The sequence below is a fragment of the Nilaparvata lugens genome, chromosome 3 (genome assembly GCF_014356525.2).
Source record: "Nilaparvata lugens isolate BPH chromosome 3, ASM1435652v1, whole genome shotgun sequence".
Taxonomy (NCBI): domain Eukaryota; kingdom Metazoa; phylum Arthropoda; class Insecta; order Hemiptera; family Delphacidae; genus Nilaparvata; species Nilaparvata lugens.
This window is the reverse complement of record NC_052506.1, coordinates 63,586,402-63,605,735: the sequence shown is the minus strand read 5'-3', so window position 1 is coordinate 63,605,735 and position 19,334 is coordinate 63,586,402. Positions and strand designations below refer to the sequence as shown.

At 34.6% G+C, this 19,334-nt stretch overlaps 1 protein-coding gene across 2 annotated transcripts in view; it reads right to left on the bottom strand.

Annotated features, from left to right (window-relative positions):
* Positions 1 to 19,334, bottom strand: part of LOC120350533 (limbic system-associated membrane protein-like) — a 330,692-nt gene that overhangs the window by 69,813 nt on the left and 241,545 nt on the right. For both annotated transcript variants that reach the window (XM_039424313.1, XM_039424312.1), the window contains exon 2: positions 7,228 to 7,371. In XM_039424313.1, coding sequence (XP_039280247.1) covers positions 7,228 to 7,371 — 144 coding nt within the window. The remainder of the gene's footprint in view (positions 1 to 7,227; positions 7,372 to 19,334) is intronic.

Sequence of the window (19,334 nt, the reverse complement as noted above, 5' to 3'; positions counted from 1 at the left end):
AACTTTTTACATAATATTTATAATTTAAAGATTCAAATCTGTTGTCAACCAATCTTCATCCTGTATCTATTTGAAAGCTATTATTTACATAATCTGTTCATCAATTTATTCAATATTTGTTGTAAAAATACATCCTTCAGAATATATCCATTTTACCGTTTTATTAAACTGGGTTTACTTCATTATACCTCCAAATTCGTTCTTTCTCGACTGACACACATTGATCATTCAGGGCACATCCTGTTTTGCAATAGTCAGACAGTAGCAAGTATAGTACCTATCATTAGATTATTATTTCTTCTTGTGGTAGATGGTGGTCGATTTTCTTATCAAGTAACAAATTCTGTCATTGAGGGTATCCCGCAGAATCAAATAATAAATCGACTTCCATTAGCCTACCCCACCGAGGTGAAGTGAATCCTACATTATTAGCCGACCAACATCGCAAAGAGAGGTAGTAGATCGTTTAAACAACATTAGAATTAAACTCGGTACTCGAAATATTTACTATTTTGGTTCAGCACTTTGCTCTCATACAACCTATAGTACTTATCAGAGACCTGGTTCGCATGGATTTGCCATTCTTTCTGTTGTTTCATACGGTCTAACATCTTTCCAAATTACGGCACAATTATTGGATTCTGGATATATTAGTCATCATTTGGAGAAAAGGTTCACTCCAAAACTACTATCTCTGTCTGATCGTAGTGACAGCAGAATTTATTTTCAGCAGGTTCAAGTTGAACTGCATTTTATTATTAAATTGAATTTAATTCCACCTCACCATATTATATCCACCTACAACATTAAGTTAGAAATTCAGGTCCCTCACTTCGGCTACCTTTGTAGACCGCCAACCTCTTTATTGAGCAAGTTAACTTTTTCAATCTGTCCTATCCACACACCAGCCATTCTGTTTCGATACTTTGATTTACGTGATATCGACAATCCGATTAAACAAAGGTTGGTCAACCTAACCTACAACTTCCCACCGTTAAATCATAACCTCAAGTACTATCATTGTTCAATTATTCTATTTAATCCGACTATTTTAACTATCAATTACTTTTTTATTGTACGTCCTCCCTTCTCTACGGAACAAAATAGGCTGCAACATTCGCCAACACAAGGTAAGACCTACTATACAAGGAAATCGTACTCACGGCTGAACAATTATAATCCTAATTTATTGTCATATAGTTCAAACTATATATTTCCGTGTCCCCCCCCTTGGAGTAAGATCATGAAACATGACGCTTCAACGGAGGCCGATATCTGACAATATATTGGTCGATTTATTCAAAGATGTCTAGAATTTCCTCTCAAGAATTTAGTTGGATTCGTTTGTGTAACATACATAATATATTATTGAAATAACAATTCTCCATCGATATTTTCGAATATTTTCCAAGTTGCATTTTTCATAACACTGAACGTCCAACTACAATTATTATTGAACTATCATTGCGCTTATCATGATATTGTTTATTTTCCAACCTCTCATAATAATATTGTTGAGGATTTTTACATAAGCGTGATTTTCACAAAATCAAATTGATTCCGTAAGCACAAGCCATGATTTCTAATTGAGAATCTGCTCCATATGGACCAAAATTCTTGTTGAAGACAGAAAAGCACCACACTATTATACCCTAACAATGATATAGACGTCAAAGTTCAAGTAAGTGGGAAGCTACTGGGAGGCAAAGTGGAAATTCTAGTAGGAGCTATAGGCTGGTTGCATGCTCGTGATAGAGGAATATTCGATTTTGCTCAACTCTTTTGACAAAACCACAGAAAACGCAGATAGCTAAACAAAGCGGTCCTCATTGTTCATTGTTATGAATCCGTTAATAGAGAACACAAAACTTGATCAGGTGGAGAGGAGAACTAGAAAACAAAAATATAAATTGAAGAGAATAAAAATGAATACTATATTTCAAATAACTTCTTCTCAAACTTTAAAGATACGAATTTTCAAGTGATCAACTTTCCTCCAATTTTGACATGCCAACAAGAAGGAGAATATAAAACTCAATACATACTACACTATTGTGGTCAATTGCGAGAAAAGAAAAATTTGATCTGAAAGCTGTAAAGGTTGTTTCGAAAGCGATTATCGATAATTAATGAATAATTCTCTAGAAATTGGTGCATAGAATACTATGTGGGACCAAATTGATTTTAGCAATCAAATTCAATATATTCTATCATCAATCTCGACTTGTCTTTCAATTACCATATTAAAAATCAAGAAAGCCAAAACAAAAACAAAATTTAAAACAAACACATACATTATACAAGGAGTCTCTTCTTCTCTAACGGCTTCCTATATCCTTTTATTCTATAAATTCCTAAATATTTTCAGAAAATTGTTCATCTCATCATAATATTATCAGTTGAAGAGTCTAACATGTTCGCTTTGTTCAACTTACATCAAACCTCCCAATATCATGTCATGTTAAACTCGTATTATACTCGATCAGGAGGATGCATGGAAGAGGAGGCCAAAACATAACTTAAAACCTATGTGATTCCACAACGTTGCACCGCATCACCACGCAAACAGAAAATTTACATTCAAATTAATTTTTGTTGGAGCAAAAAATGGAGAGTGGAACCCACTAATTGCTTTTTCTCGTTCTGCTATCATCCAATTATAGCTCTGATAATTCTCTTAAAAAATGCTTACTCGAGAATCATTTACGCCTGGCAGTCAATTCTATATGTATCAGCCTAGAACACTGCCATGTAACACTGATTCATCTGGTATCCAAAATTAAACACTTTCCAGTATGAGAGTGAATATTTTTTTTAATTGATCATGTTCCCTAATGTTAATTGATCATGGTGAGAACATCCTTCCCAGTCAAAAGTTGTATTCAATCACGAAAAGGCTCCTGAAAATATTTTGAGTGGAATCTGGATTATAATAATTGATGGTTCATTCCCGATCAGAAAGTGAAGTAATCATGTGACAAATCCATCCATTGGATTAAAGATGTAGAAACGATTGGCTAAAAAGTCCAATTACTTTTTTGACTGAACAGTTAAAGAAGAATTAATCAAGAAATATTGAATTAATTTTTTGTTTAATGTATTTTGTTATTCTGAATTCATTTTAAAGACAGATGAAGTGATGTTATGAAATGTTATTGATCCACATTGACACTCAAAACAGGAAGCATCACTTCCTTCTTCAAACATTGACCAGGGCAGGGTACTGTATTCATTATTGTGTTCCACCAAGCTCTGCCAATATATTTTGAATTATCCCTCACTTTCTATACAGTAGACATTCTTCTCCAAAATAAAAAACCGCAAATACAGTATTTTTATTTGCGCAAACGCAAAACGCAATGAGGGTCTCAGGTAACTACTGTCACAATATTCCGAAGAGCTTATCTCATTTGAGACAATAGATAATGGATGGGATCGATTGAGAGAAATAAATAATATAATTGACCGAGCGAAGTGAGGTCTAAGATTCAAGTCGACGGTTTGGCATTTCTGTTAATGTTTAAATGTTTAAATGTTTAAATGTTTAAATGTTTAAATGTTTAAATGTTTAAATGTTTGAATGTTTAAATGTTTAAATGTTTAAATGTTTAAATGTTTAAATGTTTGAATGTTTAAATGTTAAATGTTTAAATGTTTAAATGTTTAAATGTTTAAATGTTTAAATGTTAAATGTTTAAATGTTTAAATGTTTAAATGTTTAAATGTTTAAATGTTTAAATGTTAAATGTTAAATGTTTAAATGTTTAAATGTTAAATGTTTAAATGTTTAAATGTTTAAATGTTTGAATGTTTAAATGTTTAAATGTTTAAATGTTTAAATGTTTAAATGTTTAAATGTTTAAATGTTTAAATGTTTAAATGTTTAATGTTAAATGTTTAAATGTTTAAATGTTTAAATGTTTAAATGTTTAAATGTTTAAATGTTTAAATGTTTAAATGTTTAAATGTTTAAATGTTTAAATGTTTAAATGTTTAAATGTTTAATGTTTAAATGTTTAAATGTTAAATGTTTAAATGTTAAATGTTTAAATGTTTAAATGTTTAAATGTTTAATGTTTAAATGTTTAAATGTTTAAATGTTTAAATGTTTAAATGTTAAATGTTTAAATGTTTAAATGTTTAAATGTTAAATGTTTAAATGTTTAAATGTTTAAATGTTTAAATGTTTAAATGTTTAAATGTTTAAATGTTTAAATGTTTAAATGTTTAAATGTTTAAATGTTTAAATGTTAAATGTTTAAATGTTTAAATGTTTAAATGTTTAAATGTTTAAATGTTTAAATGTTTAAATGTTTAATGTTTAAATGTTTAAATGTTTAAATGTTTAAATGTTAAATGTTTAAATGTTTAAATGTTTAAATGTTTAAATGTAAATGTTTAAATGTTTAAATGTTTAATGTTTAAATGTTAAATGTTAAATGTTTAAATGTTAAATGTTTAAATGTTTAAATGTTAAATGTTTAAATGTTTAAATGTTTAAATGTTTAAATGTTTAAATGTTTAAATGTTTAAATGTTTAAATGTTTAATGTTTAAATGTTTAATGTTTAAATGTTTAAATGTTTAAATGTTTAAATGTTTAAATGTTTAAATGTTTAAATGTTTAAATGTTTAAATGTTAAAATGTTTAAATGTTTGAATGTTTAAATGTTTAAATGTTCATATATTTAAATGTTGCGCATTTACGGCGAAACGCGGTAATAGAACTCATGAAATTTGACAGGTATGTTCCTTTTTAAATTGGGCGTCGAGGTATATACAAGGTTTTTGAGAATTTTGTATTTCAAGGATAATATGAAAGTAAAAAGGAGCCTCCTTCATACGTCAATATTACCGTAAAAATCAGACTATAGAATAATTATTCATCATAAATCAGCTGTCTAGTGGACTGTAATACTACCCGTTCAAAAACATCGAACATCTTGAAAATGTGTCTTCCCATCAACGTTAGTAGACAGTTGATTATAATACTACCCGTTCAAAAACATCGAAATCTTGAAAATTGTATCTTTCCATCAACGTTGTAGACAGTTGCTGCCAGACCTGATAACAGCGCTCACACTCACATTCCGGGACTACACGTCACGGTACGATATAGGACAGAAAGCTCTATGTTTATTTAGGATTTTTTCTAGACATTCTCAATTATTTATCAATTTTTGAGATACATAACAACAGGTCAATGTAACTCACTGAGCGCGAGGTCTACTGTTCACAGAACTACTAGTGTAGATATCCAGAAACTGAACCAATGCATGCATTAGAACATTTTATTCATACTTATTGCTTAATAATGTATACAGAATGGATAAGTACATGCATACTACACTATGCATACTGTACTCCAAACGTCAACTCATTCATCTATATTTCTTTCCAATTAAGCAAGATTCTGCACACTGAATAATAAGAATCCATTTTTCAAATAGACAGAATAGAGAAATATAGAAATGGAATCTGTGAATGCAGCGAATTGCAATTACAGTGGGATCTAAGGTTGAGCAATTGAAGAGTTGACTCAGTTGGCAAGTTGGCGACGGAGGCCAAATTGAATTGGGAGAAGACGTAACGAAATCTTGCTATGAAATTATGGGATATCGGTGGCGCTTATCCGAATAAGTAGTATCAAATCGAGTTTGGCGGTTGACGACGACGACGAAGATGACAAAGAAGGGGAAGAACGGTAATAGAAGAGGATGAGGTGGATGGGAGGAAGGAAGGTGAACGTGATCAGGGAAAGGAAATAGACTGCGTATGTTTGGCTGGATGGTGGATTGATCGGGACTGTGGAAAGGGGTACGAAGCCCTCTCTTCATAGACCGCAAAACTACGCCTTTAACAAAGTCCCAGCTTCGACGACCGAAGTCAGCAATCATCGGTATGTGGAAAACTGGCTGTGTGAGTGAGACAACTGATATGTGTGAGTATGTTTGGTGTGGGATCAGGCAAGGCGCGTGAGTTCGTTTTCAACTTGAACTCCCAAGGAGGCCAACTCCCTCACGCCCTCCTCAGCACACCCAAGTCAACCTAACTCAAACTCAATCAAGCGATTCGCAATTTCTTGAGCTTGTGGGTTGCTGACGTTTTAACGCGGCTTCGGCCAAGTTGGAGGCACGTTGTGATGTGACTTGCAAGTTGTGAGCATTGAACAGTTGCACTCTGTTGATTGTGTTCACAGGACAATGTAATTAGCTGGCACGCGGATCAAAGTTTACTGTTTGGAACTGAATCAAAATAATGAGTTCAGCCCAAAGTCGATATGCTATTCACAAATATGCTGATATTTTTGTAAATAAATTGTCATTTCAATGTATTTCAATGTATTTAAAATAGAGAATGTTCTCTTTTCAGTATATTTATAAATATTTCAAGGAAACGCCCACCTTCCTCCCACAAGACCAAGGACGCACCTCACCCCCCTAAAGATTCAGAAATTAGGACCAGCCTCCCCACTAAGGTATCGAGTATCTAATATATTCAATACAATATAAAGACACATTCAAATAAAAATATAAGAAAAATCAATCTACATACAAATTTCAAATTTGTTGTTGATATTAATTTTTATCAATATGAATTGCGTGGAAGATTAGATTATTGAAGGAATTTGTATATTGATTTTCTCTTCATTCTATCAGTAAAGAACCCCAAAACGAGTGACCTTTAGGAGTTCACCGAAAATCATCCTCATTGTTTGGAGGATAATGTAGAATATAGAATCTGTGATATAGGAAGTAGATATGATTTGGAGAAGAATGTTATGAAAGAGACAATTATCTTTCTAAATTTCCATGATGGAATAGTAATTCTCAGTAGGTAATTTACATATTTTTCAATTCTGAGACTCCTCTCTACCTTATCTCAAAATATTCATGTGATATGATAATTCAAAGGCTACCTTATTTTTCAAAGGCTACTGGTTACCTTATTTTTTCTCTCCCTATAATTTTGATGATGTACTTATTGTATAAATCAATAAAGAATGAAGCTCTCATAAGCTACTTTCCAGCAATGTGAATTTGGAGCATATTCTGCACATGGAGACTTGGTGCAGTCAAATACCTTTCAGGACTAATTGTATTCCAAGATAGAATAGGTATTGTAGTTGAATTAATATATTGAAGTTGAAATATTATTTGACGTAAATATTATTTATAAATATGATTTAAGATGTAATATTATTTTCACAATTGCAGAGGATACTAACCAGCATTGACAACCTCGCAGGGCAGAACAACAGTGTCTTTTGTGACAATGCGGAATGTTTTGCCTTTAGTTGCGAAGGATGGTGTGTTGGTCGGTCCCACACTGTACTCATGCGAAGGCCCTCCCAGTTGAGCGGCTGGGCTTCCTGCAAAATGAAATAGAAACAGTGGTAAAAATAAAACGAAGTAGAAGCACTCACAGGGGGTTGAAGTGGAATGTAATATGAATTCACGGAATACAAAAAGTTAGAGTTAAATTTATTCAGTACTCACGCTATCGAAATATAATTATTTTCGTGGTTACACGCTACGCTTATAGCTTTGATGCCACTCAACGAATTGGATTAAAGCTGGATGGCTGTATTTATCCAAATTTGTGTGAAATCGCAGTTGAAATCAAACAAACAACCATACAAATACGATTGATCTTCTCAATTCCAATTCCATTCTAAATGAATGTTTATCTGAGCTTAATATTTAACACCTTAGAATTCCATCAAAATGAGATTGAATAATTCCATCATTGCATCGATATAGACTACTTTTTTATCATAAAATCCATTAACAAAATCCAATAAAGTATAAAGTGTATTTAATTTTTCATCACTAGCACATTCATCCTTATATAACAAGGTTGTGAACTTTTCTGATAGGTTGATGAGGTTTATGGTAAATTCTAGTACACAGAATAGGTCAACAATATTATTATCATCATCACGATGATTTCAATGTTCAATGAAATAGATTAAGAGCCTTGTGAAATGCCTTTGAGCCCTTCTTCTTAGAATTCTCACTTATCGGCAGATTTTTTTGTGAAAATATTTTCCAGTTATAAACTCTATTTGGATGAAGAATATTAACAATTGGCCAATGCATCTGGAATGAATCATTGGACTCTCAAGAATTGAAAACTGGGGAGTATTTACACAGGCATTGTGCTTTGTAACTTTTTTATAATTTGTCACTAAATGACTGTTCCAAACACTGGAGATTTACATGGAAACAAAAGAGCATGATTAGCCAGCTTTTCTGGGAATGCTGTCAGTGTTCAGGAAACTGTGAAAGTACGACAATATTAGAACTAATTAGAAGGGGCAGGCAAGTCAATTACAACGAAAAATGCTCTGAAAACTTCTCAAAGCTTATTATCACGCTTATCAAAGAGGTGTGAGCCCAGTGTTCTGGAAAAATTCAAGATATTTCACGCTCAAGGTGACGGAGAGAATCACATTTATTCTAAGAAGATAGAGAGAGAACAACAGGATAGGAAGAAAGAATTCGGAATTTCGCTTCTCCCTATTTGTTTGTAGCTGGTAGCTTCAAGTAGTAAATCTCGTACTTCTTGAATGTTCCACCCCTGTCGCTAATTCAGATGACTTTTATTTAACTCTCCATTAAGTTATTAAATTCATTCTATCCTGTTGATAATCAAAACATGATCTTCATGTGGCTTCAATTAATATAGTTAGAAAATAAAATTTAGGCTCCATGACAATGATACTTTGATTTTTTTGATTTCTCATTCCTGTAATAAAATCTTCATAACAAATATGAATAAAATTTTATTCAGCTGTCACATAGGTGATGCAATTGCAAAGTTAGTTTCTGTCTACTAACTTTGATGCAATCGTGGTGATTTTGAAGAATGTTAATTTATGGTTCAAATTACTTCTCAAAAATATTTGGCAATGTAATCCCCATTCTTCAGTCTTATCCGCAAAATAATTCGATCGATCAAGTATCATCTTATTAGTCACAGACTGTGAAATTGCATCAGTCACGATGAATGTTTGAAAAACCAGCCTAAAATATCGACCAAGGTAGAATTGAATTACAACAAGATTGCACGTAGGAATCATAGTGTGTCGCAACACAGCACATCAGCACGTGCATTAATCGATGACAAATCAATAAGACGATGTGTGTGGTGGGTCTGCATCAAAGGACAATGACATACTGGTTAACTGGAGCTGGCATTGTTGGATCCAAAGGAATAGAAATATTGTCAACCAGAAAGTCGAATACGAGAAAAAGGAGGCAGAAGAAATGAGATAGAAGATAGATAAGAGTGGTCGTTGAGATGTACACACTATACTGTTCATGATGACCACTGTCCGAATAGCTCCAACATTGGAGTTATACGATAAACCTTTACGTGACGAGGGGCGGTGGGACTTCATGAGAAATCTATTTCCTGCGTTCTTATTCTTTGTCATCCACTTCTTCGACTCTGTCGACAGATCTGCTGAGGACCGAGCTGTCTTTTGTGCCTTATAAAGCCATTATCTCCGCTTGTTTGTACACCACCGTATCATAATGTCATCATAACGTCGGGACCTCCATCGTTGATGCTTACGCGAAACGAAAGAACGAGAGACCATTGCTTTTTCATATCTGCTCGCTGTTCAAACTACTGCACCATTGCTATCTATAACTCAGGCTTGGGCTGGTATCTCTTTTTGCGACAGTCTTTTGTATTTTTCATGTCTGAAGGGAGCGCAACGGACAAATACAGTATTAATCTCCGCGAAAAGAGCACTGAGTTGCTGAATTCGCTCGCTGCCGATGGTGCAGATCAGAAGAGAAGATTTTGCAACAGTACGACATTAGGCTTATGCAAAATAAACAATCTCTGAAATTTATTAATTCATCGAACTCATCAATTTAAAATATTCTGGGAGCCAGAGGTAATGTAATCTGGAACGATTACGGGAATATTCATGATACGGTATCAAAATGTATAGTCCTTTTACAAGCTAGAAACAAATAAAACAGTCAATCTACAAGGGAAAATATTAGTTAAGTGTTGAGTTTTAATGACAAATATGAAAGCATCCTCGTCGCAATCCTGAGCTCCAAAGGTCTAAAATTTCTGTGAACCTTGATAACATACCAAATGAAGTTCAAGAATTGTATCACAATAACAAATCATCCGCCTCTTGACAAAACGAGCTATAATATTCGGCGATGTTATTCATGTGAATGCTTAGCTGGAGTACTGTGAATGTGGTTATTTTTTCAGCATCGAGGAGAGGGGAACGAATTGATGGCAGCGAAGCTTAAATTATTGAACGGCCATATTCAATTAAGCAGGCACAGTCGGCAATGAGCTCCACAGTTCAGATGAGATAGCGATGGCTTTAACAGCGGGCAGCTGGCCCGTAAATTTTATCCAATACGAGATGCATAAGAACTGAATAATATATTCTCCTCTGCGGAGCTTTCACTATAGATATACTGTGCAGTATATATGGTACGGTATTATGATAATTTTGGACAGTCATCAGTGGGGGGCAACTCCAGTCTTCGATGAGTGGAAATGGAACTGAGACTCCGTGGTCAGCGCTATTATTTTTGTTGGTGAACGTTTGAGTCAGATGAATGGTGCGGAAAAAACGTGAGTAGTCCCACAATGGGCAGGTTCTACCACTAATCGGATTGCCATTGTGTCTGACTGTTAAGCTCATTAGGCAATCGACTTATAAACTGCGCAAGTTTTATCACAACTCTTGCAGTTAGAACTGGATGTCAATGGGGTGGAGTTTGCCGACTACCCATTCTGGCAATTGAATAATCTCTTGAAAGTTGAAACCAGTCGATTGAGTTAATGAATTTTCAAATAATCGTTTATTTTATATCCCAACTATTATATATAACCATATCGACCAATAAACCATTTTATCATGTCCATATTGGGACATTATTCTGTAACAATGAATGGATGAGTAAATAATGAATAAATGAACCAAAATCTGCATCGATAACATATTTTCATCATTGGAATATATACTTTTTAATCCAAGTTTATTTGATGATATTATCACAAGAATTGATCTGTCTTAAATGATTATTCATTCAACTTAAAAGTAAGAGTATACATTTTTCGTTGTTACACATTGCACAAAACTATAGTGCACTCTAGAATTAATGTAAAAGAGTTTGTATGGGAGTTACCTATTGATGGTGTTATCTATGATATGTTGAGAATGGAGATTGTTTTCACCAACAAATTTTCAGTTTGATAAATGAGAGTAGGTCCTACTAAATAGTCATTGTAGGTTTTTCTCTTCCAAATGTTTTCCATCTCAGACTTTGTTCTAGGTCCAGATTTTTCTTGTTCTATTTCGAATATACTCCATGATAAAGAGTTGATTTTGTAAAGTATGAATAATGTCCAATACATCAATTCAGAGATCAGTAAGCATACTACGATATCAGAATCAACGTGACATGGATTTACGTGTATTTATCTTCAAGAAGCTTTTACAGAGATTTATCTAATCATTTAGTGAGGATGAATACACAAGATTCAATCGAAACTAACTAAACCTGGCTTGATGGCTGTCAGTATTTCCATTCCAATCAAAACTGAATTTGACAGAACAGAATGACCGACTGGGTCATGCAATTTCCGTAGGGGGAATAATACTGTAGTTCAAAGTTCTAAACCTGAACAATGAGAGTGCCTCATGTTTTGAATAGTGTGTTGGTGGAACGTGTATCAGCGCGGTTACGTATGGCGGTTCCAGCGGTGGAATGAACGAATCAGTTTAACAAAATGTTTCTCCAAGAGCAACAGCAACATTCCTCAACACAGCAGGAGTCAATAGTTTCATAGCGATACTTCAAATTCACAGACCCTACTTTGACAACTACACGCAGTCGTTTTTATAAATGATATTTCACCAGACCAGTAACGCGGCAATTTACGATCCATCGCTCAACTCTAAACTGTTCGTAATTTCCATTCAAATACGATGATAGTTGTTCCTTCAGAATTAATCATGATAACCTGTTGTTATGTTGATGGAGTTTCTAATGTTCAGACTCGTAGAAAAATACACGCCTGTAAAGTTACGCATGTTGTTTGTTGAATTGCAACACTCGTTCTCAGCTCTTTAACTATCACAAAGGAAAGATTTTTGTACACTAGTATGGTGATTAGAGAATTGCGTTAGCAGCTGGAAAATATTTGCTTTTGATCGATTTTGGTAGGAATAGTATGAGCACTGGCAACAGGAAGAAGTCCGTTTACATTAGATCATCATTATTATCGTATCCGGTGTGGTAAAATTTTTAATTCGGAAAAATGATAAATCAATTAAGGTATTTGAAACATTCATTCAGTTTGTCAATAGCTTTGAATAGGGCACCTACTGAGCACTTTCCCATTTTATCAGTTTCATGCTACTATTTAATGCTCTAATACGAAATATCCAACCGTGTGACTTGGTTCAATAATTATCTGCATGAAGAGAACAGCTCCAACATGTGTCAGTGAATATTCATGGGAAATAATGAGCATGGTTATCATAAACAATTTCATGATTACTGAATCAAGACATAATTAGAATGTATTTTGAAGGAAATAAACCAGGCAGAATAGAAATATTGAAAACTTTTACAGTATTTCTTTAAGAAATATTCATTTTTTTCTCTGGGAATTTCACAATATTTTCCCTCAATCATTGATACTTATGAAGTGATAAACATGCTTTTTCAATTTTGGCAGCTCAATCAAGATCCTAATTCATTTCAAGCGATCGAATGCTCTTCCGAGCGTATTGAGAGAATAATAAGGGTGAAAAGTAGGTTATCAACAGTAGCAGAATCAGCAAAGCACACACTAGGAGTGGAAGGATTTTCAATTCGAATCTGGAGACGTTGAGAAATGAAAACTAAAACTGTGCTTGGACGCGACGATGCGTGAGAATTTCAATCAGCAGAGGAGACTAGACTGAGCTCACAGAGTGGAGCAGCAGAATGATAGGAGAAAGCGGTGATGAGAGCTTGGCAGAAAAATAAGGATGAGGGTGAAAAAAGCGATGTGTCGAGACAAGGTCTTAAGGGTGCCGAATAGAGACGATTTTTCAAGACATTGGTGAGAAAGGAAAGGAGAGAGAGTTTGGGAAGAGAGATGACATGGAGTGGAAAGGAGCAGGGAAGAGATGAAAGCAAGCCTCCGTTGAAGAGAAATGGCAGACATCGCGAAATATTTTTATTTCCGGAAGTGACAAAGTTTCAGGAAAGTTTTGCCACCGCGTCTGAGAAATGAATCCGCGCCTCACCACTCTCCCCTGGACACTGGGTGTCTAAAGAAGCAAGCGTGAGAAAAACGATTTTGGCCAAACGTGTTTTTTCTATTTCATTTTCGAAGTGGGGAAAGTTTATCCTTATAAACGCGCAATATAGAACTGAACTTTCAGGGGAGTATTCACTGCAGGAGGGTGGGATATGATAAAGTTTTAAATCCGAGCCACTGATTCTCATCGCTTTTTGCCAGAGCAGAACGTCCCTACAAATTGATAATGGAATAAGTCTTCGCTGGGAGATATCATTCAATTAGGTTCATATTATTGACACTCGAAACAATTCATTGTAAATTGAAATTGCTTGAATAATAATATGCTCCTCATCAGAAATACCGCTACATCAGTGTGGTACTATCAAACGTTGCTCGATTCCATGATAAAATGGATAAGAAATATAAGGTCAAGTATTTCCAACAAGTTAGAGCATAGCAATGATGATGAGATTAGCTTATCAAATAAGATTGTAACGTGAAACAACTATCTTGAAGTTCTCTTATCCGATGAGATCTGTCTAGAAAGCGTCTGTTCCCAGAATATATTTATAGATCAAGAAGTTTCTGAATTAATTTCTTTTAAAGTGTTTGAAATAACTATAAGTAATGATTTCCACGATTCATCAAACTAAATAATTGAAGCATAGTAGACTCAAACTGCAACACAGTCCATCTCAAAACATGAATTTGATAATTGAGTATGAAACCACGGTAATGAAATTTCTCTTCAATACATTAAGGTCAAGTACGAGCTGTAAAATTATAATCCATTTGATTAAGAAGAGGTCTAAATATATAAGCGAGGAAATGCAGCCTGACAATAATTTACTCCAAAAACAGAAGTCACCATTACGAGGAGCAGTCGTAACAATACTGAATATAGAGCGCACTGTTCTGATTCCTAAACTCACATTTCTTGTTTCCAGGTGAACGTTTAGCCAAGTCGAAATATGAATAGCGACATAAAGAAGGCTTAAAAGACGGTTATTGTACGTTGACAAGCAATTTCGTATTACCTACTACGACTGACTTGTAATGTAGCTAGCAAATTATTCTCTTGTCATTGGTTCGTACAATCCTACCTCTGTAGATTGTTAATGGTCGTTCAATCTGAGCTTTGTATTTCATGAATTAAAATTTATCGTATTCTATTTTGGTATCATTCCAAGAACACAGACAACCTGCTGCTTTGGTTGAGAGATTTCAAATTTATGTAACTTGAAATGTGTATACCATCAGTCGACCAAGGTTTCAATTTAGTTACTGACTGAACTCTGAAATACTCATTTTCAACAGACATTTTCCCACCTTTCTTGCATAGCTGCTTCAATATTCTTCAATGATTTCAATTCTTGGGAGAAAGTTGATCGAATACCCTATAGGTGAGCCTCACTTCAAATCTGACACCATTTCTCTGAAAGAGAATATTTTGAAGAGCATTCAGATAGCAGACAAAGTATATTATAAGAATTTCCCTATCACTTAATAATGGCATCATATAGCCGGAACATGTTGTGACTAAATAATTCTTAAAAAAGGTTCTTGGATTTCTATTCTCATTCATTATACAGTATTATACGAGTATACAGTATTATATAATTATATATATATTATGTATCCAATACAATATTCGGAGCAAAATACAGAATTTTTCAATAATTGGAGCGGTAGAGATCCCAATGTTGTTTTAATCATTTCATGGCTTTGAAACACCTTGTATTTCAGAGTAGTTCAAATACTTTGTTAATTCAGGTATGAAGAGTGAAACAAAACTATGCTGGTGCAATCAGTTGAATCATTCAGGATCGTTATAAATGATTGATGTGGTACAGAAAATTCGATGAAGAATAATTCTTTATCTATAAAAAAGTATCATAAAATAATAGTTGTATCTCAATTATTGAGAAACATTTTCAATATTCATATAATATCATATAACGAGTGAGGGAGAGAGAAAGGGATAACAAATTTAATAACTGATAGATTGGATAAGATTGTCAGGTGGAGGGTGGAATGCTAACAAATTAACTCACTAGAACTAATTACTCATTCAAGAATGGACATACACAAAATTCAAAATAGTAGATAGGTTCAGCTGTTGTCATTTATGCATGAAAACTTGACCATTCGCATGCTGCCTGTATTATCAGAGCATGGTCACGTGTGGATCTGGCTTAATGACCAACTGATATGCACCGAATTAATTGTGTCCCAAGATTTGTGCGAGTGTCCACGATAAGTCCTGCATTTCATATGAGCAACTGGACTCCACTCATTAGTGAGGGTTTGCTAAACGTTTACAAACTAACGTTGCTAGATGCATAATCATGCATCCCTCTTCCGCCCAACTTCAGCCTTCAGCCTTTTCACTGATATATGCAATAGACATTCTTAAAAAATAGAGTTGATTTTTTGTTCCAGTTGACGGGAATATCTCAGAGTTTTGGGAATCAATAGTCATGCAAATGTGTTTTTGAATGTTTTATGGAATGTGTCCACTAGAGGAGAATCACTGTGGAAACTTTCAAAATATTGATCGGAATCCTCTGGCATACAAAATATCCAGTACAACCTCGCCAAATTATGAGAGTCTAGGATCAATGGTATCTCCCACAAAATATCATACTTGATACATGACTTTTAAAATATTTCAATGGTTCAGAGCCAAATACAATGGAAATGAGCAGAGGAATAAGAAGCATCCGGGGAAATGCTGACTGTGAATCAGAATGTGTAGTTTAAGTTTCCCTGGATGATCGCCAAGTTGACTTGTTCTTATTGTCTGGTCAACTTATGTACCGTAGTAGAAAATTCCTGTCAATGCACCCTATTTGAGGTCAAAAAGCTTGCCTGTATCGGATACGATTTCAGTTTGGTTCATGAAACTCCAACAGTGCAATTTGTTCTTTCCATCTACCAAGACGTGGAAAACTAATACCAAGAAGATGTTGTGATCAATGATTATTATTCTTGGAAAATTAGAAGAATTTCTTGGAAAAGTACACTCAAGACTCAAGAATTGATTGCCTCCATAGAGCATCTGAGAATGTTGTAAATCATTCAGTGAAGATGAATCAACTTCAAAAATAATGAAACATGAACTGAAAAATTACTAAGAAAGCAGTACATAAACGGACAAATTGATGGATGAAAGATAATAAGGGTTCAGCACAAATTTTCATCATTCAGCATTATTTCCATTCAGAATCGATCCCTCTTATCAAAAACATCACAGATTCTCTTATCTGTGACTTCAACGCTACAGAATACTACAAAGATCAAAGCGGTATGAGTCAGGAGTTTCACTTTACATTTAGTGAGTGAGCCACCCGTTCTTTATACAGAAAATCGTAGCAAACGAATCAGTTTAATGTGTTGGTTGTCTGTTCACTGTTCAGTGGCAACAGCATGTGCCAAAACCAGACCGATTCAGTCAGTTTTTGAAGCGCGCGCTCGGGAACAACGCAACTAAAGTCTCTGCACTAATCTGGCAGATATCTGTGATTTCGCTGCTACCTCCCGCTCACAGCCGTCACAGGAACATCACCGTCATCGCTCCTCATCCCCAGCACGACTCTTTTTGGCGGAGAAAATTCAATCGACAACGTTTCCATTGAACGCGAGCGCTGCGCTCTTTCATCAGAAAACCTTTTCCAGCTTCGGCCGAGAATAATTCATCGCTAACGTCCGCTGTCAGCTGTAGTTGTCCGACCTAGTAATGTTTTTCCATCCGAAACACACAGCTAAAAGAAACGCCACTCTTTTAATGAATCGTTCGGCGCTTTTGCAGCGTGCTGCTGCTGCTGCTACTGCAAAAAGAGCTTTTTGAATAAAAATTAATGAAATACCCCTGTTTCACGCTTCTGATGCTCGCCTCATTTCATATAAGATATTTCCGACGAAAAGATGATTTTCATTGATGACTTTTATTGGATAGCCAGTAACGTCTAATTATTCAACCTTTAGAGAACCGTAATTTATTTCAAAGCGTAACGTGGATTCAAGAATAATTATTCTGCTTGACCGTTCATAGGTAAATTTAGAAGCAGTTGAGCTATGTATCGAACTGAACTGAGAGAAATAATACTATTACGAACACATAAAAATAGGAAATCACGATCATAATCGTGTTCAAATACAAATTAATTCTTCCCCAGATTATTATTCTTTTATGAATTATTTTCAACCCTGAATCCATAGAATCAAACACAATATTTATGAGTTCAAATTACATTGTTCTCTTGATTCGATTCATTCAATTGCTTCTTAGAACCTATTGAGTATTTGGGGGAAAGCTGAAAAACTCAATTCTTTAAAAACTTCTCTCTACTTCGTCTATAGTTTAGCAATAAACCATTTCTCATTTCTCTGATCAAGTGCTCAGTACGTGTATTATCATCATTCATAATCTATTCACAATGATCATTATTATCATAACAGCAATATTGACAACTAAATTTTTTAACTATTAAAATAATACTAATTCGTAAACGGTCTACTGCTGATCCAATTGGAACGAACATTAATTAGTGGTCATAGATTCTATTTTATTCTCGAAATATGAATAGTTTGATTGAGCAGAAACTGTTGGATAAACTTGTAATATGCATCTATGGTTAATTCGATTTCAACTATCATTTTCATTGAACACTTCAATTCATTTGAACACTATCAATTCTGGTATATTTTAATTCATTGAGAGGAAATTAAACATGCAACTAAAACTCAAATTACAAACATAATTCACCTGAAGCAATATTCTAAAGTAGTCTTGGAATAGATCACCCAGAATTTCATCAGACTAGTAAGCAGTTATAGAATAATATGAGATGTTAAAGGGGAAGAGCAGATATGATTTTGACGCATGAAACAATGCTAGCACCCAACTGGGTCGTGTTAGGCAAAGCGTCGCAAACTCTAATGTGGAATAAACACCGGAATATCTTTCAAAACATGCAGAAATGTCACACGATAATGGATATTCGCCATTTGGTGCCAGGCGAGCGGACAGCACCCTTCGTTTCAAACTTGTTCAATGGCTGAACTTTGCACATGACTGAAATTTATCTCCTGTTCTTAGGTTGTAGCTAGATGGAGAGTGCACTGACAATGTGGTATACTGCGTGACCTATTCTGGTTTGAAGGTGTTGAAAACTATTCCATGTTGGCTACCGTGAGGTAGTGAGCGCTCAAGCTATTTCAACAAGTCACACCAAAATATTGTCAACAAAATTCAAAATTCTCCTGCACTCGATTCTGTATAGCTGGAAATAGAGGAGCATGATGATGTTGACAGTTCCAGTTTCGATGGAAAATCAAAATAGATTAATCTATTCAGGCTTGTATGCTGGCTGGCACCAATGTACAATGGGGCAAAACTTTCGAATAGAAGAAACAGAAAGCATATATGGAAAATATTCGGCGCCGAAAATCTGAATCTGACTACCTGCTTAACCAGCGTGCATTGTGGACGTACCCAAAGTCTGCCAGTCTGCCAGAACGGTCACGATTCACATAATTTATGAGTCTGGTATTTTGTTTAACTATTCCACTCATTACCAAACTGCAAAATAACCAGCTTCTGTGAGCTATATTTTTTGAGAAATGGATTCTATGGTTACATGGCATTCACTTGAAAAAGCAGCTTCGAACAGTGCAGCTTCCACATAACTGCTCCACGCCCTAAGAATAGAGGGGAGTTATTGACGTTCAGATAAGAAAATCCCAGAACTGTTATGGCTTCTTTGACTTTAATATTTCTCAAAAATGATGCTTTGACAAGTCAACATCCCAATCCTCTGTTTGGAGCCATAAATTGAGCTGTAATAAATGTCACACAGAGCTCGAGCTCTGAAAGTTTATCATGTGTGAGTCTCCCAAACGCCTCACTTATACTTTAGTCAACTAGATACTCCTAAAACATTTTTAAACGCAGAAAGAACAGATGACGACAAAATATCTTGTGATTGTGTGGATGGAGCTCATGAAATAAGGCGACACAGCCCAAAAAAGTCACAGGTTTAT